General features: G+C 36.9%; 1 protein-coding gene across 8 annotated transcripts in view; it reads right to left on the reverse strand.

Moving 5' to 3' along the window:
• Positions 1 to 401: 401 nt before the first annotated feature.
• The window catches only part of GABRB2 (gamma-aminobutyric acid type A receptor subunit beta2), a 144,635-nt gene continuing 117,126 nt past the window's right edge, over positions 402 to 27,910 (reverse strand). For 5 of the 8 annotated variants that reach the window (XM_079320074.1, XM_079320072.1, XM_079320079.1 and 2 more), the window contains 4 exons: positions 26,632 to 26,784; positions 23,198 to 23,442; positions 10,132 to 10,182; positions 402 to 6,481 (listed from right to left, as the gene is read on the reverse strand). In XM_079320074.1, coding sequence (XP_079176200.1) covers positions 6,134 to 6,481; positions 10,132 to 10,182; positions 23,198 to 23,442; positions 26,632 to 26,784 — 797 coding nt within the window. In that variant the 3' untranslated portion in view covers positions 402 to 6,133. The remainder of the gene's footprint in view (positions 6,482 to 10,131; positions 10,183 to 23,197; positions 23,443 to 26,631; positions 26,785 to 27,910) is intronic. The other 3 variants (XM_079320076.1, XM_079320077.1, XM_079320078.1) reach the window with 1 other exon arrangement.

Genomic DNA, 27,910 nt, shown 5'->3' on the forward strand with positions numbered 1-27,910 from the left:
CCATCCCCCTGCCAACAGACCCTTCCATATTTCTGTAAGGGGGACACCAGCAACTCTCCATCAGTAACAGATTCACAACAATTGACTCTGAGGAGGTAATACTGAACTTGTGAGATTTTTTCAGCTGTTCCTCCTCCTCTCAGCATTTCTGTGCTGACCAACACCAGCTTCTCACTGTACATTGTTTACACTCCCCAGACACTCAAGTCCCACAAGGGCTGCACAGGCAAATTAACAGCATGTTATGGTTCCCATCCTACACCTACATTTCAGGTGCCTCAACACTTCACTTCTGAGTCCCTTTCTGACCCAAACTCAGTTACTCGCTTCACTGCAGCTTTGAGGAAAGAGCCTGCCCAACATAACACAACTACATGTACATATTTTAGGTTTTCTTTATTTATATTTTTAAATTCAAGAATTACACACTAGCCAACATTATTATATATTTACATGCTGAAACTGGCTGCAATAATTTTAAATTCAAGAAAATATCTCTTATGTGCTACTCATTTACAATCATCATTTTACTACCTCATATATCCCAGAGGTTAGCAGTCCTTTTGAGAAAGACATGAAGATCTGATGCAATGATATCCACTAGTATTTTGCATTTTCTAGCCATTGGAAAATGTGCATTATGTGCATATAAGAAAGGCTACAAGGTCATTAGTAAGGCTGATGATTACTACATTATGAAATAAATAGTACTAAGTAAAAGGTAACTCAGAACTGCGCAAAGACAGTACTAACAGAACCATTTAAACACCCATGCCAATAAAAACGTGATAGAAGTCAAATCATAGGCAGTTTGTCAGAATTAATCATGTTTCAAATGTTCTTTCTGTCTTCAACTGAAAGTAACAGGAGAGACCATGAACCATACATCCTGGTGAGTATCTGCCAAATGACAGGAACAGTGAAAACATACAAAATGCTATCAAATTGTAATAGATGACCTCATGTCTGAAAAACATTAAAAAAATACAACCCTTAGTATGAAAGTAGAGGTGAGATTTTTCATCATTTAAGTTTCATCTTTTTTTTGTCAAAGCACTTACAAAGAAAATAATTTTATATTTATGAAATGCTAGTGTTGCATATTCTTGTAGAGATGATCTATTTCAATTTTATATAATGGATTTTAATTAGTAGTATTTTTACAAAGTAGAATAGGGCAGTCTTTTTGATCAACAACATTCCATTTGCTTCTTAAAAATTTTGACAAAGTTCCTAGTGCATTTTACTAAGCTTTACCTTTGGTGTTAAGCAGTGACTTTTTAGATTTCCCCTTCAAACGATTTCTAGAGTGAAGGTTCTTTGGCTTTGGGGGACCATGCTATCTAATGACAGTCAAACATCCTGTATTTTTTTTTTTTTTTTAAGAATATAAGCCTACTATTAAATTCCATAAGAGACAGATTTCAGAATCAGACAGATGCAATATGCAGGCTTCTGTAATGAAATCACCAATAGCTGAATTCTCACTTACCCTTGGGCACCTTCACCTCTTCACTCACTGGAGCAAAATAAAGGTGCATTATTGTAAGTGAAAACCAGGCCCTGTTTGTTTTGGCTAATCTGAGTACTGAGTGTGTGGCCTGAATATTTTAACCATACAAAAGAATCTGTGCCAGCAGAAACATTGCCACAGTGGCTATTTTACACTATAGCACTTCCTGTACTATTTTATATCTGGAGTCCAAATCTGTTTATGCAAAAGGGTGTTTAAATTACTCTGCTAGAGCACTGCAATTATTGTACTTAGTAAAAAAAAAGTCACTAAACAAATACTGTATCTATCGACTGCTCATTTACAGCTTATTTAATTATTTACATAATTTTAGGACACATTAACCTAAACCATAAGTAGAATTAGCTTTTTGCCTTACCATAAAGTACAAATTAGAAGTTAAAAATGTTTAAGAAATCTGATAATATTTACACACGTTCAGCTTAAGTTATGGTTGCTCACATTGTATGTTCTATATACACATAGCAAAATGTTTTGATCACTACTGATATAGTATTGTACCCTGGCCATCCCACCCTAGATTATTTTCTAGAAATAGTTACTATTTTTGTATTTTTTTTTTTCTTCTTGGTTCCCTAAGGAATTTGTTGGTTTTGAAAACTTACTAGTGGACAATGCTGTTATAAAAAGAGAGAGAAGAAATAGGCAAGCAATGTGAGGACTAGTCTAGTTCCAGATGCAAGGAGGTACAGTACTATCATCATGTCAAACGGTGCAGAACTCCATACGGATCATAAGCATTGCTCTGCTGATATAGAAATGCCCAGGTACCCTGTAGAGTAAGTTGTTTGGTTATTTTTTTTTTCTAAGTACGTTAATCTTTTTTTTTTTTTTTCAAAAATATATTCATACACTGGTTGATGGTAGAAACAAAACTGTTATTAGCTTATTCCTTGAACACACCATGTGAATGTGTGTGCATGTATCTATACATGTACTCAGCATGTGTATATATACACACTGATGTCATACAGACATTGGGGAGTACATCCATATGCACAGAGAGTTGGGAAATATTTCACTTCTGTCCAATTATGTTTAGCACTGTGTTATAGGATTGGAACACAGTCTAATAATTACAGTGAAAATTAATTGAGGTTTAATTTTAATGCATGTTTTTCTGATATAAATAGGAAATTTTCCCCAGGTGTACGACCACCACTCATTTTCTCCATGCATTGTGCTTTTGTACCTTACAGATTTTATGTCTTTTTTTATTAGAATGTAAGAACTCTGAAGAACTCAGTCATATGCTGTTATCTAGGACTCTGCTTTCCTCCCCTGGGAATGAAAAAAGAAATTGTCACAATGTCATTGCTTGAGTCTTTCTTCCCAGTCATTGAACTGCGATAGGATAGAAACATAACATTCCTTATGCAAACACAGAAATATGTTGCATGAATTTTCAGTTCTGAAAATGTGTATCATACTTACTAGCAGTCATGTACAGTATATATTTACAGATTGATCTCAAAGATTTCATTAAAACTGTGCCATGTTATAGTCATAATTCCCCCATGAATTTCACAAAGATGAAAAACACCTTAATTGCTGGCTATTATGTCTAATAGAACAATAAAATGTGCAACTATAATTATATTACACGTTTTATCTAAATTATTAACTTTGCTATTTTGTTTATTGAAACCAACAACACTTAACATGATTAAAAAGATCAAGAATATTAATTTTCTGTCAATTCTAAAGTAAAAGCAAATTTATTCTAGTTTACCTGGAGGGTAGCACACATAGCAAACCCCACATCTCATGTATGTTGGCATCATTTCCCACTTTCACTCAAGTATCTCAGGAGTAAGTGCTTACCTTGGGCTCAAGTTATGCTTTTCCCTTGATAGTGCCTCACCAGCCTTTCTCACCCCCATCTTTTTATATCACAGTGTTAAGCCTTAGTACAAAATGGTAGAATCTTTCTCTTTGACTAATTTTATACATCACATTAATAGCCAGAAGAACATAGTAAAAGCAAAAATGCTCCTTCCCCACAGATAAATTATCTTTCCTAGTGACACCTGAGCAGAAACCAAACATTTTCTTTCACTCTCTGAATAGCAATATCAGAGAGTATTATGGCTTGTACTGTAGCTTCAGAAAAGTGAATGTGCAGTTCCAGGACTCCATCTCTGTGGATTTTGTAGCTGAAGCAGTTACCAATGCAGAGAGTCAACATATTCCCTGTAAGGTTTTATATTTGATGTGTATCAACCACAGACAGGCTGTGAGCTCCCTGCAGTCACACTCTGCTTCTGTGAAACAATAAAAGGAGCTGTCAGCAATTTCTGCAATGAAAGAAAAACTTGCACAGAAGAATACTATAAGACTGTTTTCATTTAAGATAATTAATATAATTTTTAAAGGACAGACTTTGAATAGAAATACTAAATTTTGATATGCTTCATTTCCTAAAATTGGGAAAAAAAAAATCCAACATGACTCATACCTATCAGCTGAAATCCCAAGTGCATCTACAAAGGTTATTGCATTATGCATGAAAAGCAGTCACAAATTAAGTATGTCAACCAAAGAGCAAAATTTTGAGTTAGGAAGTTAATCACAGGGGGAAAACCTGTCTCTACATATTGCAAAGTCTGAGCCTGGAGGCAGTTTGTGAATGTACACAACTTCCTGGCAGGTAGGGTACATTGCAAATCCCATCCCAGGCTCCAAAACCATCCTCTCTTAGCTGAACCAGAAATAAGCATATGAAATGCTCAAAAAAAAAAAAAAAAAAGTCAGAATATTTGCCTATTAGTTCTCAGAACTATTCTTCTCCTATTCATATCATTCACTGTCAAATGGGGGGGATGGGGGGAATCAAAAATAAAACCACAGAAATTTGTAAGAAAATTACTCTTAAAGTAAGAACAAAAAACCTAAAAAATATTTTATGAAACATGTTCTGAAGATTTTTTTAGTACCCTGAAAAAGTTTATACTCTCTAGGTTCTTTCAAAGATTTCTACACAGATGAGAGGTAGTATGGATGCAACAAATGTGGCTTTTTCTTCTTGGAACATTGTGTCAAACAATATATGGGATCTAATCTAGTAAAAGTCATCAAGAAATTTTACTTTATATACAGTTCTTGCGACTGCTGTTTTCATTACAAAAGGAATAATAACAAATAACAAATGGAATAAGTTTCAACATTTTTTTTGTCTAAATTATTTTTTTCTGTTTTATTTTGCCTGTAAAAATAAAGCTCAATGGAATGAAAAAACTCAACCTTTTAATTCATAAAGTTTCCCAAAGAAAACCAAATTTTCTATTTTTTCAATGGAAATTGCCCTAAAGCAGGAAACATTCGAGTCTACTTAAACTCTTAAAGTGATTGCTACGAATTTCTTTCCTTTAGAACAGTGCATTAAGGAAAACAAAAAGTGAAACGTTATTGCCTAATCCAGACTGAGGAAACAAACACCCTGTTAGTACCTCTTGTACAGAAATAGGTATGCTCAGATCTCAGCTGCTGAAAGGTACAGAACCTTTAACCAACAGCAGGAAGCATAATGCTGGAAAGATGAAAACTTGGAAGAAATCACACAACTCCACATGACTCTTTCAGAACTAAGCTGTACACAACTGACATTCATCTGCACCATGTATAAACATATATATATACACAAACACACTTTTATGTATATGTAGCCTCCAGTCTCCTTGCCCCTGCACTTTGTAATTGCTCTCTCACTCTCCCTGCCCTAGAGAATGACAGGGCACCACTGGTTTCCTTCAGCCACCTGTAGAATTACTATTTGGGCAATCAATTTTGGCACTTTGGACAGATTTCTTTTCCTCAACACAACCCAGCAGCATCTACCCATTCAGTGCTGATGCATTTTTATACTGTCCATACATTCCTCTACTCATCCCAAACACAGTCACCGTGACTGTGAGTCACTGACTCTAAAATACAAACATACTAGTGCTTCTTGTTTCAGCTTCTGTGCAAACACCCAACCCCAATATTATCAGTCAAAGGTTCAGTTCTTTCCATAAATAAAAGAAAATACCTGAATGTGGTTGGGAAAACCTCTGACCATGATCATCTTGGAAAGATGATAGGCACTACTTGTTTTCAAGTTTACACATTTAAAAAGTAAAGTGTATGTGTTTCATAAGCAGTATACTCGCAAGTGTATATGCATGCCTTGGATATGCACTTTCCCTAGAATGGCAAGTACTGCTGTCAAAATTAAAACTTGTTTCTCAAATGCTGCTCTATAATTTATACCACTAAACTGAAACGGCCATTACAAAAAAGAAAAAAAAAAAAATAGAAAAACAAAGAAAAAAGAGTGAAGGACAATGAGACAGAAGTGATTTACAAAACCCTATTTGCCTTTACACTCAAAATGCACTTATATTTTGGTAAGGGGATATGTCCATACCGCAACTTAAAATATATATGGTTTAGTAGATACAACCAAAACATTATAAAAACAGACCATAGAGCGGGCCAGCAACTAAGGTGTTTTAAAATAACTTTTTGTCCTGAATAGAATTTTTCCAAGTCCCACTTTTGGCTGTACAACCGATTTGAAGAGAAATCCAGTTCTTGCTTCCCGCGCGGCTTTGTCTCTTAGTTCACATAGTAAAGCCAGTAGACAATATTGAAGAAGGAAAAAACGACGGGGAAGAAGATGCGCGACCACCGGTCGATGGCGTTCACGTCAGTCAAGTCGGGGATGGTGATTTTGAGCTGCGAGGCGCGCCGCCGTAGCCGGCTCTTCTTCTGCGCCACGTGCCGCTCCAGCGCCGCGCGCCCGAAGCTGTGCCGCGGCAGCCCGGCCTTGCGGTACTGGATGCTCGACGCGTCGTAGGCCAGCATCGTGCTCCTGGGGTCCCCCAGCCCCATCACCGCCTCGTTGGCGGCCATCTCATTCTTAATCTCCAGCGTGCTCAGCAAAATGTTTTCGTGCGGATCCATCTGGAAAAAATCGGAGAGCGGGTTCAGCGGGAGAGAAAGGGAGCCCGGCCAGCTGCAAGCTGAAGCCATGCTAGGGCCATATCTAATATCACTAATTTATTGGATGTCAGACTAAGAGACTCTAAGCATAGCTGTGATTATATTTATTATCTTTTGTTCGTGACGATACAGTATAATGCAATAAATGGTATTTCCCTAGACCTGATGTTCAGCAAGCACAAACAATACCTGGAAACAGAGAACATGCTCAGCTCCTGAAAATGGGATTCTGAATAGGATATCTGGGGCAAATATTGAACTTTTCAGGGGTTTTGGAAGGAAATTCAATGAAAAAGGATCTGCCTTTTTTTGGATTTTCTTCTTTCAAATGAAAGTTTTGGTTCTGACATAAACTTCCATTAATTGTGAGGTCTCTCTCTATGAATGGGGTACACAGCACTGCACAACAAAATGCACATTTTAGGTCCCCATATTCCAAACAGGAGTGCTGGTTACTTGGGGAAAGGCAATGCCATAGTCTAACTATAGCTATGTGGAAACTCCATGCCCCAGAAATAATAAATCTAATAAATACAATGCATGCTGCAATAGCATGCTGCTCTAATAGCAGAGATCTGCAATTTCAAGCAAGGAAAAAGATATGCAGAATGTAATCACATCAAATGTACATTGAACAGTTGTTTCAATGGGTATATTTAGCTACTCTGCATTCTTTAAAGGCAATTCAGTGAAAAAAAAAATTAAAGCAATATTGTAGAGAAACCCCTTAGACTATCAAGAGGATTTCAAAGATAAGGAACTAAATTCCACTCTTAGGCAATCTGAAAAAGATCTGGAGTGTGGTAGGAAATTTAAAAAAAAATCCATTTATAGAAAACAAATAAAAGTTATTTAGGAATTTCTAATTCTTCTCAGCCTTCCCTCTAAGCATGTATTTTGAATTGTGTGATAACAGATTACAATTAACTAAAAGTACTTAAAAACAATAATAGCTAATGAGAAGCTAATTAATTACACTGAATTAGTGATGGTAGTGCAGATATACTCCAGGCCAAATAAGAGGAATAATTGTCCCAGAGCTCTTTTAAGAATCATTCAGCCACATAATTAATTATCATGTACAGAATATATTCTTTGATTATTACTCAAAGCACAAAAACTGACTTTTGTGGATTTCTAAACAATAACAGGGTATTAGTATATTCCTTAATATTTAGAAAATAGCTGCAGCAGCAGGTACCTCCCTGCACTGCCCAGTGCAGACTGAATTTGCCATTATTAAACCCCTACGTAATATTTACCATGGCAAGATAAGAGAACTTGGTTTAAATTAGTTGCTTTTTAGTAGCACTCTCTGCACAGTGTTATGAACTGGGAAGTGAGACTCACAAAGGTACTCTGGACCTACTGAAACACTGTCATTTGAGTGATTACATATGTTGAAGTGATGCACAAAAACTAGTGCTGCTGAGATGACAGATTTCCCTCTCTCTCACTTTTCCTCCCAAATCTGTGTGAGTTTGCACCCCTCTAGTTTCATTATATTTTAGTTATAAATCAAATGTCATGACTCAATGTGAAAGAGAGAAAATCTTTAACTTTTGTTTTCTTTTCATCAAAGCCACATTAAATTTCTGAAATTCCAGACATGTTAGGGGAATCAATCTTTACTTGAAAAGCACTAGAAAAATGGGAAAATTGAGCTGGGACTCAAAAATTCCTTTAAGAACTCTGCAGCATAACATTGAGCTTAGTGAGGGAAGCTGCTTCTATCCAGGTAGGCCATCAAATCAGCTCTGGTCTGCATCAAACAAAACTAAGGTAAAAGTAATATTATGGTATTGTAATTCCAACAAAAGCATGTTTCAAATAGATCTGTGAAACTTCTCAAAATGGATTTCAAGCACTATTTTCTAATGAGTGCATTTACTTGGAAAATTCTTTTGTGATTTTTGGGGTAAAACAAAAGGGGACTAATTTTTCATTATTAGATCTCAGACCAATCCTAAGACTCTCAGGGTCTTAAACTAATTACAGGCATTTGGCATTCATTGATCCCTAAAATCACAAGAGGTAAGTTTCTTAAGTGAGGGGTGCAAAGTCATTTGGAAATTACATTTTCTATATTTTATATAACCTCAAGAAAATAAGTTTTAGTTCCAGTGACATCAGGGGAAAGTTGATATAACATCCACTAATGTAATGGGTTTACCCCTTAGCCCAGAGGCTGGGTTATTTTTCAGTTCAATATTGTGCATTCTAGGATACTATTTTTGGAAAGATTTTAGTGCCAACAATTTTTTCACATCTTAAATCTTCTTAGGATGAATTTACCTTTTTTTTTAAATATATTTTATAAATATTTTATCCTTTTGATCTGCAATGATATTAGAAATTTGAGTTCTCTTTACATATTTGCATACATTCTATGCAACACACATGCAAGACAGGCTGTATTAGTCTGCTAGAGTTAAACACAGGCATGTTTCAGTGACATGATATCACTCCAGTCAACTTTTTTTCTTAATGCAGCAAAATGCTGCAGATGTCTGATAATCTTGGAAGCAGTTAGTAAGATTAGTGGTGCTGGGCAGAAAAAACATTAAGCAATATTCTAAATTATCTTCTATGGAAAAATGTCATCCTCTGTACTCATATCAGAGTTGAAGCACAGCATTTTTCAATATTCCAAGACTTTTTCAGAAGGAATAATGCAAAATACAGTAAATATTAGTGATGGGCGAACCTTCAAGTGTAACAATACCCAGGTAAACACCACAAAGCTCAGTTGTTTCTTGAGCACTAATCTGACCCTCTTGCATTGGGAATAATGAATTGACCATAAGAAAAAAAAATGCATTTTTCCATGATATTTAGAATTTCCAAAGGTGGGGGAGGGCAGGGCAGGGCAGGGCAGGGCAGGGCAGGGCAGGGCAGGGAAGGGAAGGGAAGGGAAGGGAAGGGAAGGGAAGGGAAGGGAAGGGAAGGGAAGGGAAGGGAAGGGAAGGGAAGGGAAGGGAAGGGAAGGGAAGGGAAGGGAAGGGAAGGGAAGGGAAGGGAAGGGAAGGGAAGGGAAGGGAAGGGAAGGGAAGGGAAGGGAAGGGAAGGGAAGGGAAGGGAAGGGAAGGGATCTAACTCTTCAACCTCTGTCAAAAGGTTCCCTGTCAGATTAGAGAGAGCTGGGAATGCTTTTTCCACTATGTAGATTCGCCCAACTCTAACTGAAACATATTTTGTAACACAGTGATACCTGAGATAGAAAGACAGTGAACTAACTACATTTACTGCAGACAGCACCACCCATTCAAAAGGATCCCAAAGCGCTTTACAAGCATTAGAAAGAAGAACCACTTCACATCCCAGTGAAGCACAATCACCTCTGAGGTGAAATGTGGTGACTGACAGTGCAGAACAACACACTTTCTTTTAGTCGAGGAAATGGAGAATGTTGTAGCCAATTGAAACTATGGGGTGGGTGAGTGGTGGTGGGGAATGCACAACAGTTACATAAATTGATATTTGGCCAGGTGCTTGGTGTTGAAATGACCACGCTATAAAAAAGTGCCATGGGATCTTGAATGACCATAACTGGTCAAGACCTGAATTTTACATCTCTGAGGATAAAAACATTAGAAAACAATGAAAGATACCTTTGTTGAATACATTTCTGGACAATGATATGTGCCAATTATTCTTCTGTCCTGTAAGTTAATAAAATCAAGACCAGTTTCCTTAGAGATAAGGCAGCTATTATCTTTCATTTAAAATTAAAGCACTGTAGGATAATAGTAGGAGAAGTAATTAAAATATATAGGGACCTCTAAGCCAACAATTAGCTTAGGTACATTCTGGCTTCAGAGGTGCTTTTACTGCCTTGCTCTGCTCCTCAAGGTAACATAATGTTGTGATGTAAATGTATTTTTTCCAACTGGTCATTTGACCAAGGAAGATATGATGATATGAAAACAATTATTAAAATTATTCTGGGGGGGAAAATAAGTGTAAAAGGTGTTTCAAAAGGAGGTGGAGAAAGGTTAGAAAGATCTCTTGGTGCTGAAGGATTGTTCAACCATAGGACTAGACTCTTTATGGTGAACAGGAGAGTTCAAACTTAATGGAGAAATTCCCAGGACGAGAAAGGAAGATGAAGATGAGAAAAAGCAGCAGCAAGTACTATGGAAATAAAAGGTGAAGGCAGAAGTGGAGGAGAAATGACCAGAACTCAGCAACCATGCAAGACACTATGGTTTTTATAAATCAATCTTATATGTGAATGACAAAATATATTATGCAAATGATTCATTTACAGGTCCAGGTCAAACGGAAGAAAAACTGACTCTGGAGCCTTGAAAGTAGCTATGACTTTTTTAAAGGTCTTAAACAAAGGGAATACAGAGAAAAGCATAGAAATGTTACCATTATATATTCTTCCTGACAAGTAGAAACTCCAAAATGATGGCTTTCTTGAGGAATCCCTCTTACAAAAATACATTAGCTACTGTAAAATACAAGGAAAATGCAACTCCCACACACATTCATTAGGAATCCTCCAAGGATGACCAGACCTCTGAAATGATTTCTTTCAGTAAATCAGTTCCTTAGTGATTATGCTCTGCTGTTCTGCCAAACACAGCTTTATAATATGAGAGAAATTTATACTGATGAATTGAACACTGACACTTCTCCTTTCTCATACACTGTTCATTTTCACCTGTAACCTTCAACTACAGGCAGGAACTGATGGCTTATACTATGGCAGAGTGGCTCAGAAACTGTGTAAAATAGACAGTAGAGATTGAATTCCTGATAGAAAAATCCTTTGGAACAAAATAGTTGTAAATCAAAAAGAAATCTTTTTGTTAAGTAGAGCTGTCATTAGACAAAAACAAAACATAGTGAGCTAAACCATGAAGTCTTAACTGGAAGTACCCAGTCTATGACAAAGATTAAAACCTGAAATTTACCAGTTATATGTCCTGTGAACTGGCATTCTCAAGAACTTAATACAGAAACAAAGATCCCCATTCTCAATGAAGACTTACATGACGTGTCTAGATATAGAAATAAATTTGTTGCAGATAAAGACTTTACCATCTATAGCATAGTATCCCATCTCTGAAATGCTGAGGTTTTCTTGGAAAACTGGTAATATTCCATTCCTGACAAGTCAGAGGAGCTCTAGTAACATCAGGTGAAAGTATGATGCACACTTTACTGCAATAGGGACCTTCCACCTCATCAGCAAGATCTGACACATGAAATGGGAACCACTGAGCTCTGGGGATAGCCCTGGCCACACAGGCAATGTGTGGGAGGTAGATAGCTCTGTGTAAGCTGCTGCTGGGTTCACTCTGGATGAAAAAACAATTAATGATTTCCAAAGGGCACCTGCCTAAAGGAATAATGAAATTTTTGATATGATAAGCCAGTCTGCTGAGATAAAGCTATAGAAATTTATGAGACATAAATGGTTAATATTTCAAAATATCCATATATGAAGTAATGTTTTTAACAATGCAACAAAAACTGCATTCGCATTGTCTGTACAAAACTCAATTTACTGCCAGTATTGTAGTTACAGTATATGAAACCAGGCTAGCATGCATTGTTATACACCTCAGATTTGGATCAGGATGTAAGGAATAAAGTTAGAGAACAGTAAAATTGGGTAGACTTATATGTTCAGGTTGCTTCACTTGATTTCAGGTCAGAAAATTCAGAAAAACTCTGCAAATTACAGAAGGATTTTCTTCAGCTTCCTGACCTTTCAAAGTCTAAAAATCTAAGCACACCCTGCCCCCCACAGCAAGAAATCTGTAAGAGTTAAAAAAAAGAAGGTGAGGAAATAATACAAGATATGAACATGGAGCTTTAACATTGCTCTTGCATTGCATATACTTGTAAATAAATTACTAGACATCCATTTTTACCTCCTGATATTTGTGACTTCTTGATCCTTATCTTTAGTAACACACCAATAACTTAATTGGAAGTATTGTAGGATTCTGGAGAAATGGTTGAAAACATAACTTCCTGTTGGTGTGCATTGCTTAAACACGGGATTCTGTATTTAAGGCACTGAAAAATGAGTGCCCAGATAAAATGCAAGAGGCTAAAGCATCTTTGATGGCTTTTGAATAAAACTCATGAAATATGAACTTCTTCAAACTACTGCACAGAATCCAACAAGCTTGTAGTTTATGTCTTCTCAAATACATTTTCAGCAACCATTTTTTTTACTACTGAGACATAGGAGGAAGCAAAGGCAGGTGATCTGGAACAGAAGACTTCTTGGATAGCAATTAACAACAGCTTAAATCCTACTGTTTCACAAAAACCAAGGTGTTAGGCAGTCCACATTCTTAGTAATACTGCTCTGATTAAGTTATTTGTTATTTCTTTTGTAAAATATAATCCCATTACAAGTATACAATTAATTTTCTTGAAGATAATATAAATGAAGAATACATTACCAAGAACGTGCATCTTAAAAGCTGCTCATTTCCATCTGTGATCAATAAAATCAAATTTTCATCAAGACTCCACGACAAACATCAGTCTCCCATTGTGGTGTCTTACAAAATATAATTTAGCAGATATATCCAGCATCAAAAATCTACTACAGAAACAGCAAAACTGGTTGTATAAGAAAATGCCATGAAAGATAAAAAATGCATCAAGCACCATTATCACCACAACTGGCAAAATTTCTAGGGTATAATTGGGATATAGTTATGGTTTTGAAACATAAACTAGATGGCAAAAATAAGCTTCTTAAGTTGCTCCTCTAGAACAGCTTCTGCAAAAATATGCTAAAAATGTTATTTTTCTTGTTTGAAGCCAAAAAAAATGTGTAAAGAACTATACAGCATGTCCTTATCATGAAGGTGGGTGGACTGAATGACAGTCTACCAGTTTCATATATCTGACCATGATATCCTCACTTGTCAACAGATTTAGGCCTCTGGTTTTGGGGAAGACAGAATTCCCAATGACAAACATGTTCAGAGACAGCAAAAGGTTCAAGGATAAAACTCTGGAGAGAAACTGCAACTAATTCAACAACAACAAAACTAAAAGAAAATTCTTGAGATTTTTCTATGGAAAAAAATCACTGAGAATATTTTGTTATAAGAAAAGGAAGATTAATTTCTAACACTTTATAACAAATGTCCAAATTAAAAAAAGATCCAGAGAAGTATTTCATATGATCAGTTCAGTGCTGATTTAGAAGCTCGAAGCAGTTACAGCTATAGACACTGCAAGGCTCAGAGGACTAGTCCTGACATTATTAAATTGAAAAGTCTTCTGCTGTAAAATTGTGAGGAAAAATGTTGACTAAATTAAAATGTTCCTGCATGATTTATTCATAAACTGATAGTCTGTTTTTCTTGGGAGACTCTAACATTTTGCTACTCATTTCAAAATGAGTGACAAGAATGAGGAAACTTTCTCTCCAAGATATGACTAGTCATTTAAAATCTGTTTCTGAGTAAATTTCTTTATATGCAAAAGATATACTGATATTATGTATAATTTTAAAAGCTGCATTATATTTGATTGTTTTTGTGTATGCACTAATTTTAGGGAAAATAAAAACTAGATTATAGTTTTATTCACGACATGGTGGCCTTTTGTGTCTACATTTCAATCTTGAGTTCATAATAAAGATATTGTATTTTGAATACTTATAAAATACATGGATAGAAAGTGGTCAAAAAAACTCCATTACATGAAAAAAAAATCACATTGACTTAGGCTTTGTGACCTTTACTGTTTCATCCTTCAGGCCACAAGTGTTAAGCTTCTGACAACCCCATTACCAGAACACAGACCTTGTTTTGAGAACATGAGTAAGGACAGGTATAGAACTTTTTGCACACAGCTGTAAGAGCTAAGTTCAGGGAGAAGTCTCAACAATTTTTTACATGGGGAAGAAAACTATAATCAAGTCTTTAACACTTCTTAAAAGAGGAATAGAGACATAAGAATACAAAACCACAATACAAAAATTCCATGTTCCAGTACAACCTTTTATCATTACAGAAATATTCTTAACTAATTTCTAAGAAGTTAAAAAGAAATATTCATGTATAGACATATATTTTCTCTACATATACATATCTGAGTTTAGGCATAATCCTACCAATCTACACCTAATGTTTTCCTAAATTACACAAAACTAACTCCTCGTATCTATCTTTCTCCATATGCAGAATTCTGGGAAAGCAGTGGAACCCAAAAGAATTTGTAACTAAGTGAATTTACCAAGAAACATAGGTCTTCATAGGCCTGTTCACTGTTCTTCATAGACTGTTTCACTAAATTTAACATATGTGTAAGCACTACAAACCCTACCATGATTTTAAAAAGAAAAAAGGAAATATTCAATTTCTGCATGTCTAAATGGATGCCTCTAAATGCATCTAAATGGATTGAGTCTTTAGAATGTGTTCTCATATAACAGACAGACAATCACTGTAACAACAATATAATAATATTTTTACCACTTAGTGACATCCAAGTGGATGTAATCCAGTGATCTCAAAATTCATGAGCACAACTAGGTTACCTTCTCTAGTACATACTACTTGCAGTTACAACTTATGTTTTGGTTAGAAATTTACCAGCTCCTGGCTGCTGAATTAAACCCTGACAAACTCTTTAGGGCTCATGTGTTTCAGTTTGAAATCAATTCACCACATTCCATAGCTAGACACACCTTCTGGACTGCAGCTACATACATTGTACATAATTTGTCCTTTTTTGTGTCTTATTTCTTCATAACTTGATATAATAACCTAAACTGCACTAAGAGATTTTTATGAACTAGAAATTGTGTTCTGCTCAGGGTCACAGGCTGTGTTCTGCTTAGGGTCACAGCACAAAAGCAAGTGGGGAGAATGTGCTTTAAACAAGCACACAGGCACTGGTCTTACATTAATTAAATATGGCATTCAAAGGAGTACAAATGGACAAAAAAAGCCTCACGCAGTTGACTTGACCTTTATTCAGATGTCATGTGGAATGCCAGCACAGATTGTGGAAAATCACCTTCTGACTGCTTCTCCAAAGTGCTGTGAGCTAAAACTGGAACCTCCTCAGAGTTCACTCCTATCTAGACCCTGGTTTGATAAAACACAAAGAGGCTGGCCAAACACACTGTGCACACTGTTTCATATGCAAGCTGTTCCTTGAAAATGCATGAATGTAAATTTAGGAGAAAGGCTAAGCTTTCATAATCCATGCCTACTTTATTAGATGTCCTTCAATAAACTGCTGTGTAAAGAATATCTTCTGATCCTGGATCAACAATGAGTCCTCATGCAGCTTTACCTGTACTGCAAACAAAAGGAAAAATCTCCTTGGAGAGAAAGAAAAAGGATGAATTCTTTCACTGACATCTGGAAAGTGGCAGCATTAGCTCCAGCAATACAGAGCAGTAAGGATTTGAGACTGAAATTTTAAGAGCTTCCTGTTGCCTTAGTGTTTTAATATCCTGCTCAGTTTATTAACTGTGCATATAACCAGTTAAAAATTCCTCTTTTTACCAAAAGCTTTTACATCATGTTTTAAACGTGTTATATAAGCTTACTCATGTTTTAGACTAGAAGCACCTCTCATCCATAGGGTGTAAGGTGCCATTCTATGTAATAGGTACTGACTGGTTTTAGGTACCTTTGAAATAGCTCCTTCTCCTTGAAGATGCATCATATAATTTCTTCAGATAGAAATGAACAAATATTGCTATGAACTGAAAAGGCCAGTGGCAAGCCAGCAGTAAATCAGTGGGGAAATAAAGGCATTAGCCAAGCCTAATTGTTTTGGAGCACTGCTTTGGTGCAAGGTCTATTATCTTGGGCCTATAGCCCTGCTAATGCATCTTCACACCACAGCCTGAAAATAGAAGAGAGTGACCTTGTGTGTTTGCAGTGCACTGAGAGCCATCACAAGCTGCAAAAAGCCACAGGTACAGATCAGTGTGTTCACTTTGGCTCAGGTTAACACACTCCTCCATCTAATTCATCCCTCCTTTCCTACAGACTATGGGTATGACAGATTAAAAACAAAAATACAAAGGGTCTTCCAGTTATTCTCTAGTAAAGTGGTGCATGGGAAATGGTCAGGTAGCACACAAGCATCTGAGTTGTCTGTGCCATTTCCAAATGTGCTGATTAACAGAGGGCTTTTCTGGTACCATGGACTAGAAAGTTCTGAGTCTCCCTGCTCCAAGAGCACCCATACATTAGACAGTGAACCTGAAAGTGGGAATCTGGGGAAGGAGGATGCCTCATTTTCCTGCTACATTATACAACTGCCAGTCCATCCTCAGACTGTCAGTAGCTGAGATAATTAGGTGTCATCACTTGTGAAACAGGTAATTGCATGCTCTTATTTCTCTCAAAGCTTTGATAACACAGTGGAGTTCCCTTAGAGTGAAAGATCTGAGGAAAACTGTTGAACTTGTCCAGCTAAACTTGGTCAGACTCCTTTCCTTGGTCAAAAAGCTGTAGGAAAAAAAAAAAGCAGCTGAGACAACTTGAAGGGGAAAAAAGTTACCAAGTGCATCTTAAGGCAGGTTAAGCTTCTCTTTGTTGTTGGCCATTTCACTTCCTTTAGCTGACCTGTGCTAATCCAGGTACAACAGCAGTGGGCCTAGAGGGCAATGAATTACAAAGATACCTGTATTTGTTTAAACCTTCTTAACTCCCTAAGCCCTTCATTTATTTTTTGAGAACACTTCTATTGTATTCAAATCTATTCATATGTGTTTAAACTCATTATCATATTCCATGTTCCTTGTACCCAAATTTTGGATTGAAAAATGCCATGAGTCTGACAGTTTCCCTTGTTCATGGGTGGCACTATGAGCAGCAATGCACTGTGCCTTTCAGGTGTGCTGACTGAATACAAAGAAAAAAACAAAACAAAAAAAAATTATGCAATACAACTCATTGTTTTAAAAACACACTCAGTATATTTTAAAAAAGTGTCTGTGTTCAGAAAAGAAACCTTATCTAAACATGCATAGGTTAGCAATGTCACTTCACATTTATTTAAGGAAAATGACTGAATAAATCTGTATAAACAGTTTTACAAAGCATGCATAATATGCTGACATTTTTCCCCTCTTTCCCAGAGGGAAATTGCTGATTTACTGCTTACAATAACAGAGTATGATTGCAAAATTAGAGGTGGTTTTATTTATGTGACTTATGTTTTCATGTACTTCAGGTATATTGCTGGTATATTGGAGCATTCTCTGTACTTTAAGCTAAGTTGGAAACATGTAGACTTTAATGATTGCTTCAACTGCATCCAATTTAAAACCACATTTAGTGATGAATTTACATGTATTTTATATTATGCAAAACACAATGCTGCTTCTGTGAAGTGGCAGATCAAATATTTGAAAGAACGTAGCTAAACAATTTTATATAAGGAATGTTAATTAGCAATAATTAACTCTTATAAACCTAGATTATTTAACTATAAAGGAAAAAAAATTAGAAACAAGTTAAACCCTACCAATATGATTTATACTATCTATATTATATACAGGTAAGAATTAGAAAGATTAGAAATGGAAGAAATGTGCACCAAATCATTATGTGGTAATGCCTCTGTAAGGTTTGACATCCAAGTTAAAAAAAGAAAGTATCATATCCTGTTTCTAGGTAATATCCTGGATAGTGATGTTGGAGACAAGACTGACCAGGACCTCCTTAAAGAGACAGATCTGTCTCCCTTTAATGAGTCTGCATGTTTGAAGTGCCCCCAGTACTCACAGTGAGTATCATCTCTGCTGCTGCCTGACACGTTCCAGCCTCGGATGCTGTCCAAGAGGATGGCACAGAGATGCTTTTCCATGGAATCATTCTTGTCAAACACACACTTGGCAAGAAACACTTCTTTACAGAGGAAGAAGTGTCAGCCTTTTATTTACCAAGTGACAGTCCTGGTTTTACCACTCTAACAGAGGTTTTTTGATCTATTCAGAATAACAAATATAGATTTAATTGATATTGAAAAGCATTTTCACCCTACTTATGCCTTGAAAGTAGTCAATTAAAGCACATAGTAGTTTGGATCAAATGAGTCAGATGAGCAACTGTAGAAAAAACAGCAATAGACATAACACCAGCTTATGCAGCTGGCTGACAGGAAATTTAGGAACACATATGGAAAATACAGAACTTGGCAGGTGATCAGACACCAAATGTCTAGAAGATATATCAGACTCATCACAATGGTCAGCATCAGCAAGCTCATCTAAATCAGAGTTCTGAGATGGAAATATTCAAGATAAAACTATTCGAAACATCAAATTAAGAGTACATGTAGAAACTAACAAAAATAACTTGGCTCCTGGATTCTGGAAAAAAATTAAGGGGAATAAATCAGCTCTGAGAGAGCACTAAGAAACTCATTATCTGAGCTCTCATAACAGAAATGAAACTTATTAAAATGGCTGGGCATCTACATAAGAAATCATTTACAGTTGTAGAGGCTCTACACTGAAATTGTGGTTAGGTGGATCATCTTCTTGGAGACAAAGCCAGACTTCACAGGGAGAAAACCTGAACAGTTATATGACAGTAGCTCGTTTCCCTCTCCTTGCACCTTTCTATCCCAAAAGGAAACAACAGAAAAAAAAATTACAATGAAAAGAAAAAACAGGGTCATAGAGGCTTCTAGAACAAATCCTTCTAGACAATTTGTATGTAGCTACTGAATAAAAATATATAATTTATGGTTTTCAGTAAAGCCTTTGATAGACATTACCTTACAACAGAAGAGCTAACATGTCCCAGATGCATGGACAAATACCCATAGGAAGACAGGTGAATGATACTGGGAAGCCTGAGGCTGGAATTTGGCCCTGTATTTTAATGGATCTGTTAATCATCTTGAAGAAGCAAGACAATATTAGTATGAAGATTCATGAAATGCAAAGTACCAAAAGGACACTGATGACCATCAGCATTCTTATCTTAAATATAAAAGTTCACAGAATAAAAAGACATAATGGTTTAGAGTATATATACCATAATATACACTCCCAGTTACCTTTCCTTGTGTACCCTTGCAGTACTATGCCAACCAGAACAGAAGAGATGAAGAAACTTGAGACTACCAAGGCAAGAAAGGCATTTCAAGACATAAGATGAAAAACTTGAAAAAAGAGGTGAGGAAATTAAGTGAATGCTATCTCAAATAAATGAAGGGTGTCTAGAGAAAGAAGAAAACCAGTGATTTACCTAGAAGTAACAACATGATTGTTTACAGAAAGAACAACTAGTCTTGACAAGGCAAAAGATGATGAGTTAGACTAAAAGAACAAACTGCTAAATGCAGCTTGAGAAATTTCAGGAGTGGAACAATGATACTGACAGCCATTTTTATTTGAACTCACTGGAGAGAAAATCAAGCAAGTCCAATATAATTTTAAAAGTCTGTGGCAGTGTATCTGCTGGTAACTGAGTCTGACTCTTCCTTGAGTTTTATGCTCTTTAAATTTCTACATGATGTTATTACTCTGGTTGCAGTATCCAAGAAGCAAATCAAGGTATAGGCCCAATTCCTTCCCTACCTTTCCATTACCCCATAGTTTCTGAAAATGTAATATATCTTATGTGATGATTCAGACTAGATGGATGGAGGAATTTTTTTTCTTAAATTAGAGTGATGAAACACTGGAAGAGAGTGGAAGAGGTTGCCCAGAGAGGTGGTGGATGCCCCATCTCTGGAAACAGGGATCCAAGGTCACATTGGATCCTGCCCTGAGCAACCTGATCTAGCTGAAGATGACTCTGCTCATTAAAATAAGGTTGAAGTAGGTGACCTTTAAAGGTCCCTGCTGACTCAAACTATTCCATGATTAAAAAACTCCCCAACAGAACAAAACCTAAACTACCATATTTTGGATATGATATGAACTTGGTATGAAATTTAAAGAAAAATTTGGGCACAGTTTCATCTAGAATAGCCATGGAGAAACTCTGCAGCCAGCCTGATGGAGTTCACTCTGATAGAAAAAAGAGAACACCTGAGTCACCAAATCTCCAAGAGATTGCAATGGATTGAGCAGATGCTACAGTCATGGAAAAAAAGGTTCTGTTGCACACTGTGTTGTAGGCTCTCTAGTATCTTCTGAATAACACCAAGGAAGAATAGAGAGATTACCAGTGCCCATGTCCACCCTGGAATCTGTCTGTGAAAGAGGATTCAACAGCAAAAAGGGAGCATGAATTAACTTCTCCTTTGATTTTACAAGCAGCTGTGGATGAGAGGACTGATCAGCACCTCTCCTCTCACCACCTTCTGTTGATTGAAAGTTGTGTGAGATTGCTACCAAACAAGAGTGCTGGAATTTAATAAAACTATTATGGATTTTCTGATCTGTAAAGTATAAACAAAGATGCTGCACTATAAACAGCAGTACCAGTAACTATTTATCTGCCTCTTTTACAGTGTCAATGCTGAATGCAGTAACAGACGTTGTTATCCATAGAAGTTTTCATCCTCCTGTTTTGAGGTTTGTTCCTTATGGCATCAATCTTCTCTCATATACTATCTGATTCTGATTAATTCATAATATTGCACATAGTGATTCAAGAGGAATCTTGTAGTATCACAGAAGAACATTCACACCTTGCAAAATCAGTCCTTCACTATTGGAGCCTAGTTAAAGATGGAATGCTTGTGAGATTCCATTTCTAAAATATGTTGGTCTTTATGACAAACTGTTTCTGAACTAATTTCAGCACTTCAGACCCCTTTTTGATTCCTATAAATGAAAACAATTACATAATATTTGTCTCCCTTTAATAGAAAAAATATTCAAGTCTGTTAAATATTAATATGTTTTCTTGCTGCTGGTCAAACAGCTGTGAGCTCCTTTCCTTCTCCCCAGGGCAGTCTCTGCACAGTGACTAGTACATTAGCTAAAAGGCTCAGTATAAAAAAAATACAAATCATATACAGTTGTTACTTGTGTTTTACAGTATACCTTGTGTAGCTGTTACATTTCTGCAACAGTTATTGAAATTAATTTACTCTGCCTACAGAATTGGATTAGCATACCAGTCAGTGCTTTCAAATTCTTTTTCATGGTCAGCAATTTGCTGCTGGACTTGAGCTATTCTGTTACACAGCTGAAAGATCTATTGTATGAACATGAATATTGAAAACACCACAAGTGAAGCAAAGTGTACAAAAACTCAGATAGAGGTGGTATTCTGACACATATGGATCTTAAATTTCCATTGATGTCAGAGGAAAAACTTCAGATAAATGCAGGCCTAGTACTACAAAATTACTCACATAGCATATTTTAAAAAGTAAAATTTAATTTTAAAAACAACAAAAAAACCCTACCCTTGACAAATTAAATAAAACGCAAAGATTTTTTTTTCATTCTGAAAAATCACTGCTAGAAATAAAAACACGTTACTGTGTTTCTTCATGAACTTTATAATTCTAAAAGATGATATATATTAACATCACATCTAAATTAAACTCATCATTATGAGTATGCCTTCATTCATTAAAATATGTTTCTCTCCAATCAAAAAATAAAATAAACCAATGAATGGATGAGATCTGAACCATGGTGATGTAACTCTCCTTCTTACAAACTATAACCTATAAAACTAATTTGTGCCATCAACATGTGATGGATTTTTGGAATAAAATATTCTTCTCTCTTCTCCATGTGTGTAGAGGTTCCAAACAAACATTAGAAATTTCTCTACTAGAGCTGTATGAAACTTAAGTTTCCAATTGACAAATAATCCCTTGGGGTTTTTTAATGCAGATTTTTTTTTTAAATTCTGACTTTGATTTTTTTCTCCTTGGACTATTCTGATGAATTACAACTCAAAGAGATTCCCCTGACAAAAAAAAAAAAAAAAAAAAAAATTCCCCAAACCCCCCCAAACATAATTCAACCTTATTTAAATTTCCAATTTTGCATGTGTGTGAAAGTTTATACATTTTAGACTGAGAACATTTTTGCATTCAGCAGAGATTTGCCACTGTGTGATATTCATCCCAAAATGGTCAAAGTGATAAATTACAAGTGCTTTATGATAAGTGCCCCATTTTCATTAAGCATAATGGATACTTCTCCCTGAAGTATGTATCTTGGCAAATATCTTTTCTGCCTCAATTCTCCATCCTAGGGGGCCACTTTTAGATTCAAAATTAAGAACACAGCACATTGATGGTTTATTTCTGAGAAGTTCCTCATTTAGTCAATATTATCCTGGCCCATTATACATTGAAAATATGCAAACTTGTCAAGCTTTAAAAACTTTTGTGGCAAATATTTCTTACCCAGCTCATCTGAAAGATTTATGAAAGCAGGTTAAATTTAGGTTTTAGTTCCAATGTTCCATACAGCTTTTACTAGAATATACAGCCATCATTTTGGATTTATTCCTTTGGAAACAATTGTACATATTCAAGTCTAAATTCTGACTAAGGAAACATCTCTCAGGCTTTAGAAACAAGTCATTCAGCTGTCCAGCCTAGAGGGCAGCATTCATTGCTGAGGTGCTAAGTACACTGCTCTGCAGAGCTAAGACAAGGTCATCATAACTACACTCCACTCATCTTCTACAAGAAATTGCATTTTAAAGCACTGTCTGACAGCAGTGAGAGTCTGCTTTCCTGGGGAAATGCTAAAACTGTATCCCCATGACAGTTTACCTTATTGACATCCATTCGCAACTTCTCATTGTTGGCACTGGCAGCTTTCTCTGCTGCTTTCTTCTGACGCTGAGGGCCCCTGCCAAAGAAGATGTAGTTGACCAATGCATACTCCAGCAGAGCCATGAAAACGAAGACAAAACACCCCATAAGGTACATGTCAATGGCTTTCACATATGGAATTTTGGGGAGAGTCTCTCGAAGATGGGTGTTAATTGTTGTCATTGTGAGCACAGTTGTGATTCCTGGAAAAAAGAATTGAGAAGTCTAGTAATTGAAATAGTTTTAATTTCTTTTCTAGAATAATAATTTATACTATTCAAATGCTAGAGTTGAAAAATATAATTTTTTCTCCTAGTGGAAAAAAAAAAAAAAAAGTCTCTAACCTCTGTCCATATTCATAGAATCCTAGAAGAGTTTGGGTTGGAAGAGAACTTCAAAACCATCTAGTACCATGGGCAGATAACTTTCCAACTTTCCACAGGTTGCTCATAACCTCATCCATCCTGGTCTTGAATATTTTCAGCGATAAGGAAGCTCCAACTTCAGGCAACATGATCCACTGTCCCACTACACTCACAGTGAAGAATTTCTTCCTAAAATCTAATCTAAACCCACAAGCTGTCAGCTTAAAGGCATACCCCTTTGTCCCAAGTCCCTCTCCAGGTCTCCTGGAGCCCTTTCAGGCTCTCAAAGGTGCTCTAAATGTCTCCCTGCAGCCTTCCCTGCTCCAGGCTGAACAATTCCAACTCCCTGTCTTCACAGAGAGGTGCTCCAGTCACACAGTTATCTTTGTGACATCTCTCCAGCCTGTTAAGGTCCCTCTGGGTGGCATCACTTCCCTCCAGCATGTGGACAGCACCACACAGCTCAGTGACTTGCTGAGGATGCCCTCAATCCCACTGTCCATGTTGCTGACAGACATGCTAAGCAGCACCAATCCCAACACAGATCCCTGAGGACACTTATCACTGGTCTCCATTTGGGCATCAAACTATTGACTGCAACTATTTAAGTGCAACCATCCAGCCAATTCCTCATCCACTGAGTGCTCCATCCAACAAATCCATAACTCTTCAGTTTAGAGAGAAGGATCCCATGCATAACAGTGTCAGATGCTTTGTGCAAATCCAGGCAGATGACATCAGTTGCTCTTCCCTCATTCCACCAGTAGTAGATGGCCACAGACATGGTCAGGCACAACTTGCCATTAGTGAAGCCAGGTTGGCTCTCATCAACCACCTCCTTAGTTTCCATGAGCCTTAGCATAGTTTCCAGAAGGATCTGCTCCATGACCTTGACAGGTACCAAGGTGAGACTGACAGTTCTGTAGTTCCCCAAGTCTTCTTTTCTTTCCCCTCTTAAAAAGATGGGCTTTGCTTCCACTTTTCCAGTCAGTGAAACTTCACCAGACTGCCATGGCTTCTCAAATATGATGGATAGAGTTTTAGCCAATTTATTTGCCAGTTCCCTCAGGACCTGCAGATGCATCTCATCAGGTCTCAAGGACTTGTGCTTGGGATCCCAGGCTCCTTAGACAGTCTCAGACAAGATCCTTTAAGCAGCTGGTTCTTCATTCTCCCAGTCCAAGCCTTTGCCTTGTGCAGCTTGGGCAATGTGTCTGGAGCCCTTGTCCATGAGAGCAAGACATTAAAAACGTGCTCAGGACCTCAGTCTTCTCCAGGCCCTGGGTATCCAGGCCACCTGCTTCCTTGCAGAGAGGACTTCCATTTTCCCTTACTGTCTTTTAGCACTGATGTACCTACATGGAAGCTTTTCTTGCTGCCTTTGACATCCCTGGACAGATTTAGTTCTGTCTTAGGGCTTTAGCTTACCTAACATGATCCCTGGCTGCTCAGACTTTTTTTGTTTATTTCTCACAGGCTACCTGACCTTGCTGCCACTCTCCATAGATTTCCTTTTTGTGTTTGAATTTTTTCAGGAACATCTTGTTCAGTCCTTATCTTGGACTTGGATTTTTTTGCATAGCATAAAAAACATTGCACTCTAATAAACTGAGATCAGTCAACCAAACAGTAGTTGGATTCCATAAGTATATTTTTAATCAGTTAAACTGCAACCTTCTGTAATGACTCTCACTTAAAAATTACAGGCTACAGTCACTTTATCTTGCTTTCCTCCAGCATTTTCAGCCTGTTGGCAGTCTCAAATTCTTAAGGCAAAATGCTACAACAGAAAGGTTTGGCAAAACTCAGACATTCTATAACATTAAAATGTCAAATTCTCAATGGCAACTTTTATGGGCATTTACCTATTTTAGCTATATAAGAGCTGTACTGGCAGGAATCAGACTGATTTAGACAAAGTCTGGCAATAGATAGAGATATTTATTTTTGTAACATGCTCCTTATGATGAGGGGCACAGAATAAACAGGCACACATGGAACTAGTGATGAGATTTACAAACACTCTAGAGATTAACTAGGGAAAACTTTTGCTTTTGGAATGTAAGGTAACAACAGTAAGGAAAAAAACCCAGACTTTTACAATAGTTTAGGTTGGAAAACACCTTTAAGCCCATTGAATCCAATCTTTAACTCAGCACTGCCACCACTAAACCATGTTCCCAAGCACCAAATCTACACATCTTTTGAATCCCTTCATGTAACTCCACCACTTCCCAGAACAGCCTCTGCCAGGGCTGGAAACCTTTTTGGTGAAGAGATTTCCCCTAGGATCTAATCTAAACCTCCCCTGGCATAATTTGAGGCCATTTCCTCTTGTCCTTTCACTCGTTACTTGGCAGAAGAGACCAACCCCCAGCTGGCTGCACCCTTCTCCCAGGGAGTTTTAGAGAGCAAGGGTCCCCCCTGAGCCTCCTTTTCTGCAGGCTGAGCTCCCCCAGCTCCCCCTCATCAGCCTGGTGCTCCAGACCCTTCCCCAGCTCTGCTGCCCTTCTCTGGACACACTCCAGCCCCTCCATGTCTGCCTTGAAGTGAGGAGCCCAGAACTGGACAGGATTTGGGGCACAGCCTCCTCCCTCAATGTAAGGTTGAGCAACAAAGTGAGCTATACAACCCTAGTAAAACTTTATTTAATTCCTGAAAGGAAAAGCGATTTATAATCCATAACACAATGCTGGACATGTGTTTTGGACTGCCATAGTCAAAAGCAAAGTGCATTCTTTTCAGAGAAAAAAACAAGCAGCAAAAGAACAGAATATGTTGAGACAATTAGGGTTAATTTTGGTTACAATGATTATACAGTTAGCTGATTCAGACATGAAATAATTTTAATTTTTTATTTAAATTCTGATTGTTTAAACGCTGATTCAAATAATACAAAGCTTAACAAGCCAGACATAAAAAGATCAAATATATTTTTATTTTCAAATCATGCACTATCCACTCAGCCAGAAGCTAGAAAAAGCATTCAGCTAATGCACACTGCATGAAATGTGTAAAAATGCCTACCTAAAGCAACTCTTGCAGCTGAAGCATCATAATTAATCCAGAAGGAAACCCAGGACAGGATAGTGATCAGAATAGAAGGCATGTAGGTCTGCAGAATGAAGTAACCAATGTTTCTCTTAAGTTTAAAGCTGAGAGACAGCCTTGGGTAGGCACCTACAAGAGAATATTTGGTATGGCCATAATTCATTTGTATAATGCCTGAAAACATTTTTCTTTTCTGTCATTTTGGTTATATTTTTCATTTAACATGGTACACTCAGAGCTGAAATATCCAGGATATTCAGGTGCAAAATTTCCAGCAAGAATTGGGATTAAATCATCTTTTATGCTAAGGATACAAAGATGCTGTAGTTTATCAGATGGTAATCAACATTCAACAATCAACAGCCAAAATACACATCAGAGCAACAAAGCAACAAAAAAATGCCTCTTCCCTGACAAAGTGTTGTGTGTCAGCTTCAGTGTAACCCTTACCCTAAGCCTCTCTCCAAGAACTCCAACACTTGTCTTTTGTCACTGGATACCAGGAATATTGTAGTGTATGAAACATTTGTTAATATGGGTGCCTAGAAATCATTCTGCAAGTCTCCATTCCTGCTTGATTTTGAAGTATTTGGGATGTACAATCCTTCAATATTCCCTCCAAAGATGATTTCTACCCGTATCTGGAAAGTGAGTTTTGAAGATAATTTTTTTAACACACTTAATGGGTCTCACAAGTAGGTAGAAAACATCTCCTAGTAACAGCCCAATCCAACTCTTCCCTCTCTTGAACAATTTAATGTCTTTGAAATATGTTAGTTATTTCTTTGTTTGCTTCTTTTTAAAATTTCATTAAATCCAATCTGCTTTTCCACTCCTTTTCAGAAAGTATCTTTTCACCTTCAGAAAGTCATATGTTTGCTAGAATAGGCTAAACTGGAAATCCTGGAAAAAGCATTTTAAAGACTTTATATTGAAGACAAAATAATTAGATTAATATATCTCCAACTTGCAAAACAAACATCTAAAAATACAGAGAAAAAAGTTCCTAAATTTCCTACATGCTGGGTTGGGTTTGTGGCACAGAGGAATAAGTGACTTAATCAGTTTTTGCAGGCAAACAGAAAATACAGCTCATTTGATGAGCCCTAACATGACAGATTACTGTACCCTCTTCATATGTTAATGAATGATGCCTTTTACACTATGGAAACTGTAATAAAAACTGCTTTCCAAATTCACTGTTGCTGCTCTATTTTATTCCTGTTTCTAAAAGTTTTGTTTATCAACTGCACAC

The sequence above is a fragment of the Erithacus rubecula genome, assembly GCF_903797595.1.
Source record: "Erithacus rubecula genome assembly, chromosome: 16".
In the NCBI taxonomy this organism is placed as follows: domain Eukaryota; kingdom Metazoa; phylum Chordata; class Aves; order Passeriformes; family Muscicapidae; genus Erithacus; species Erithacus rubecula.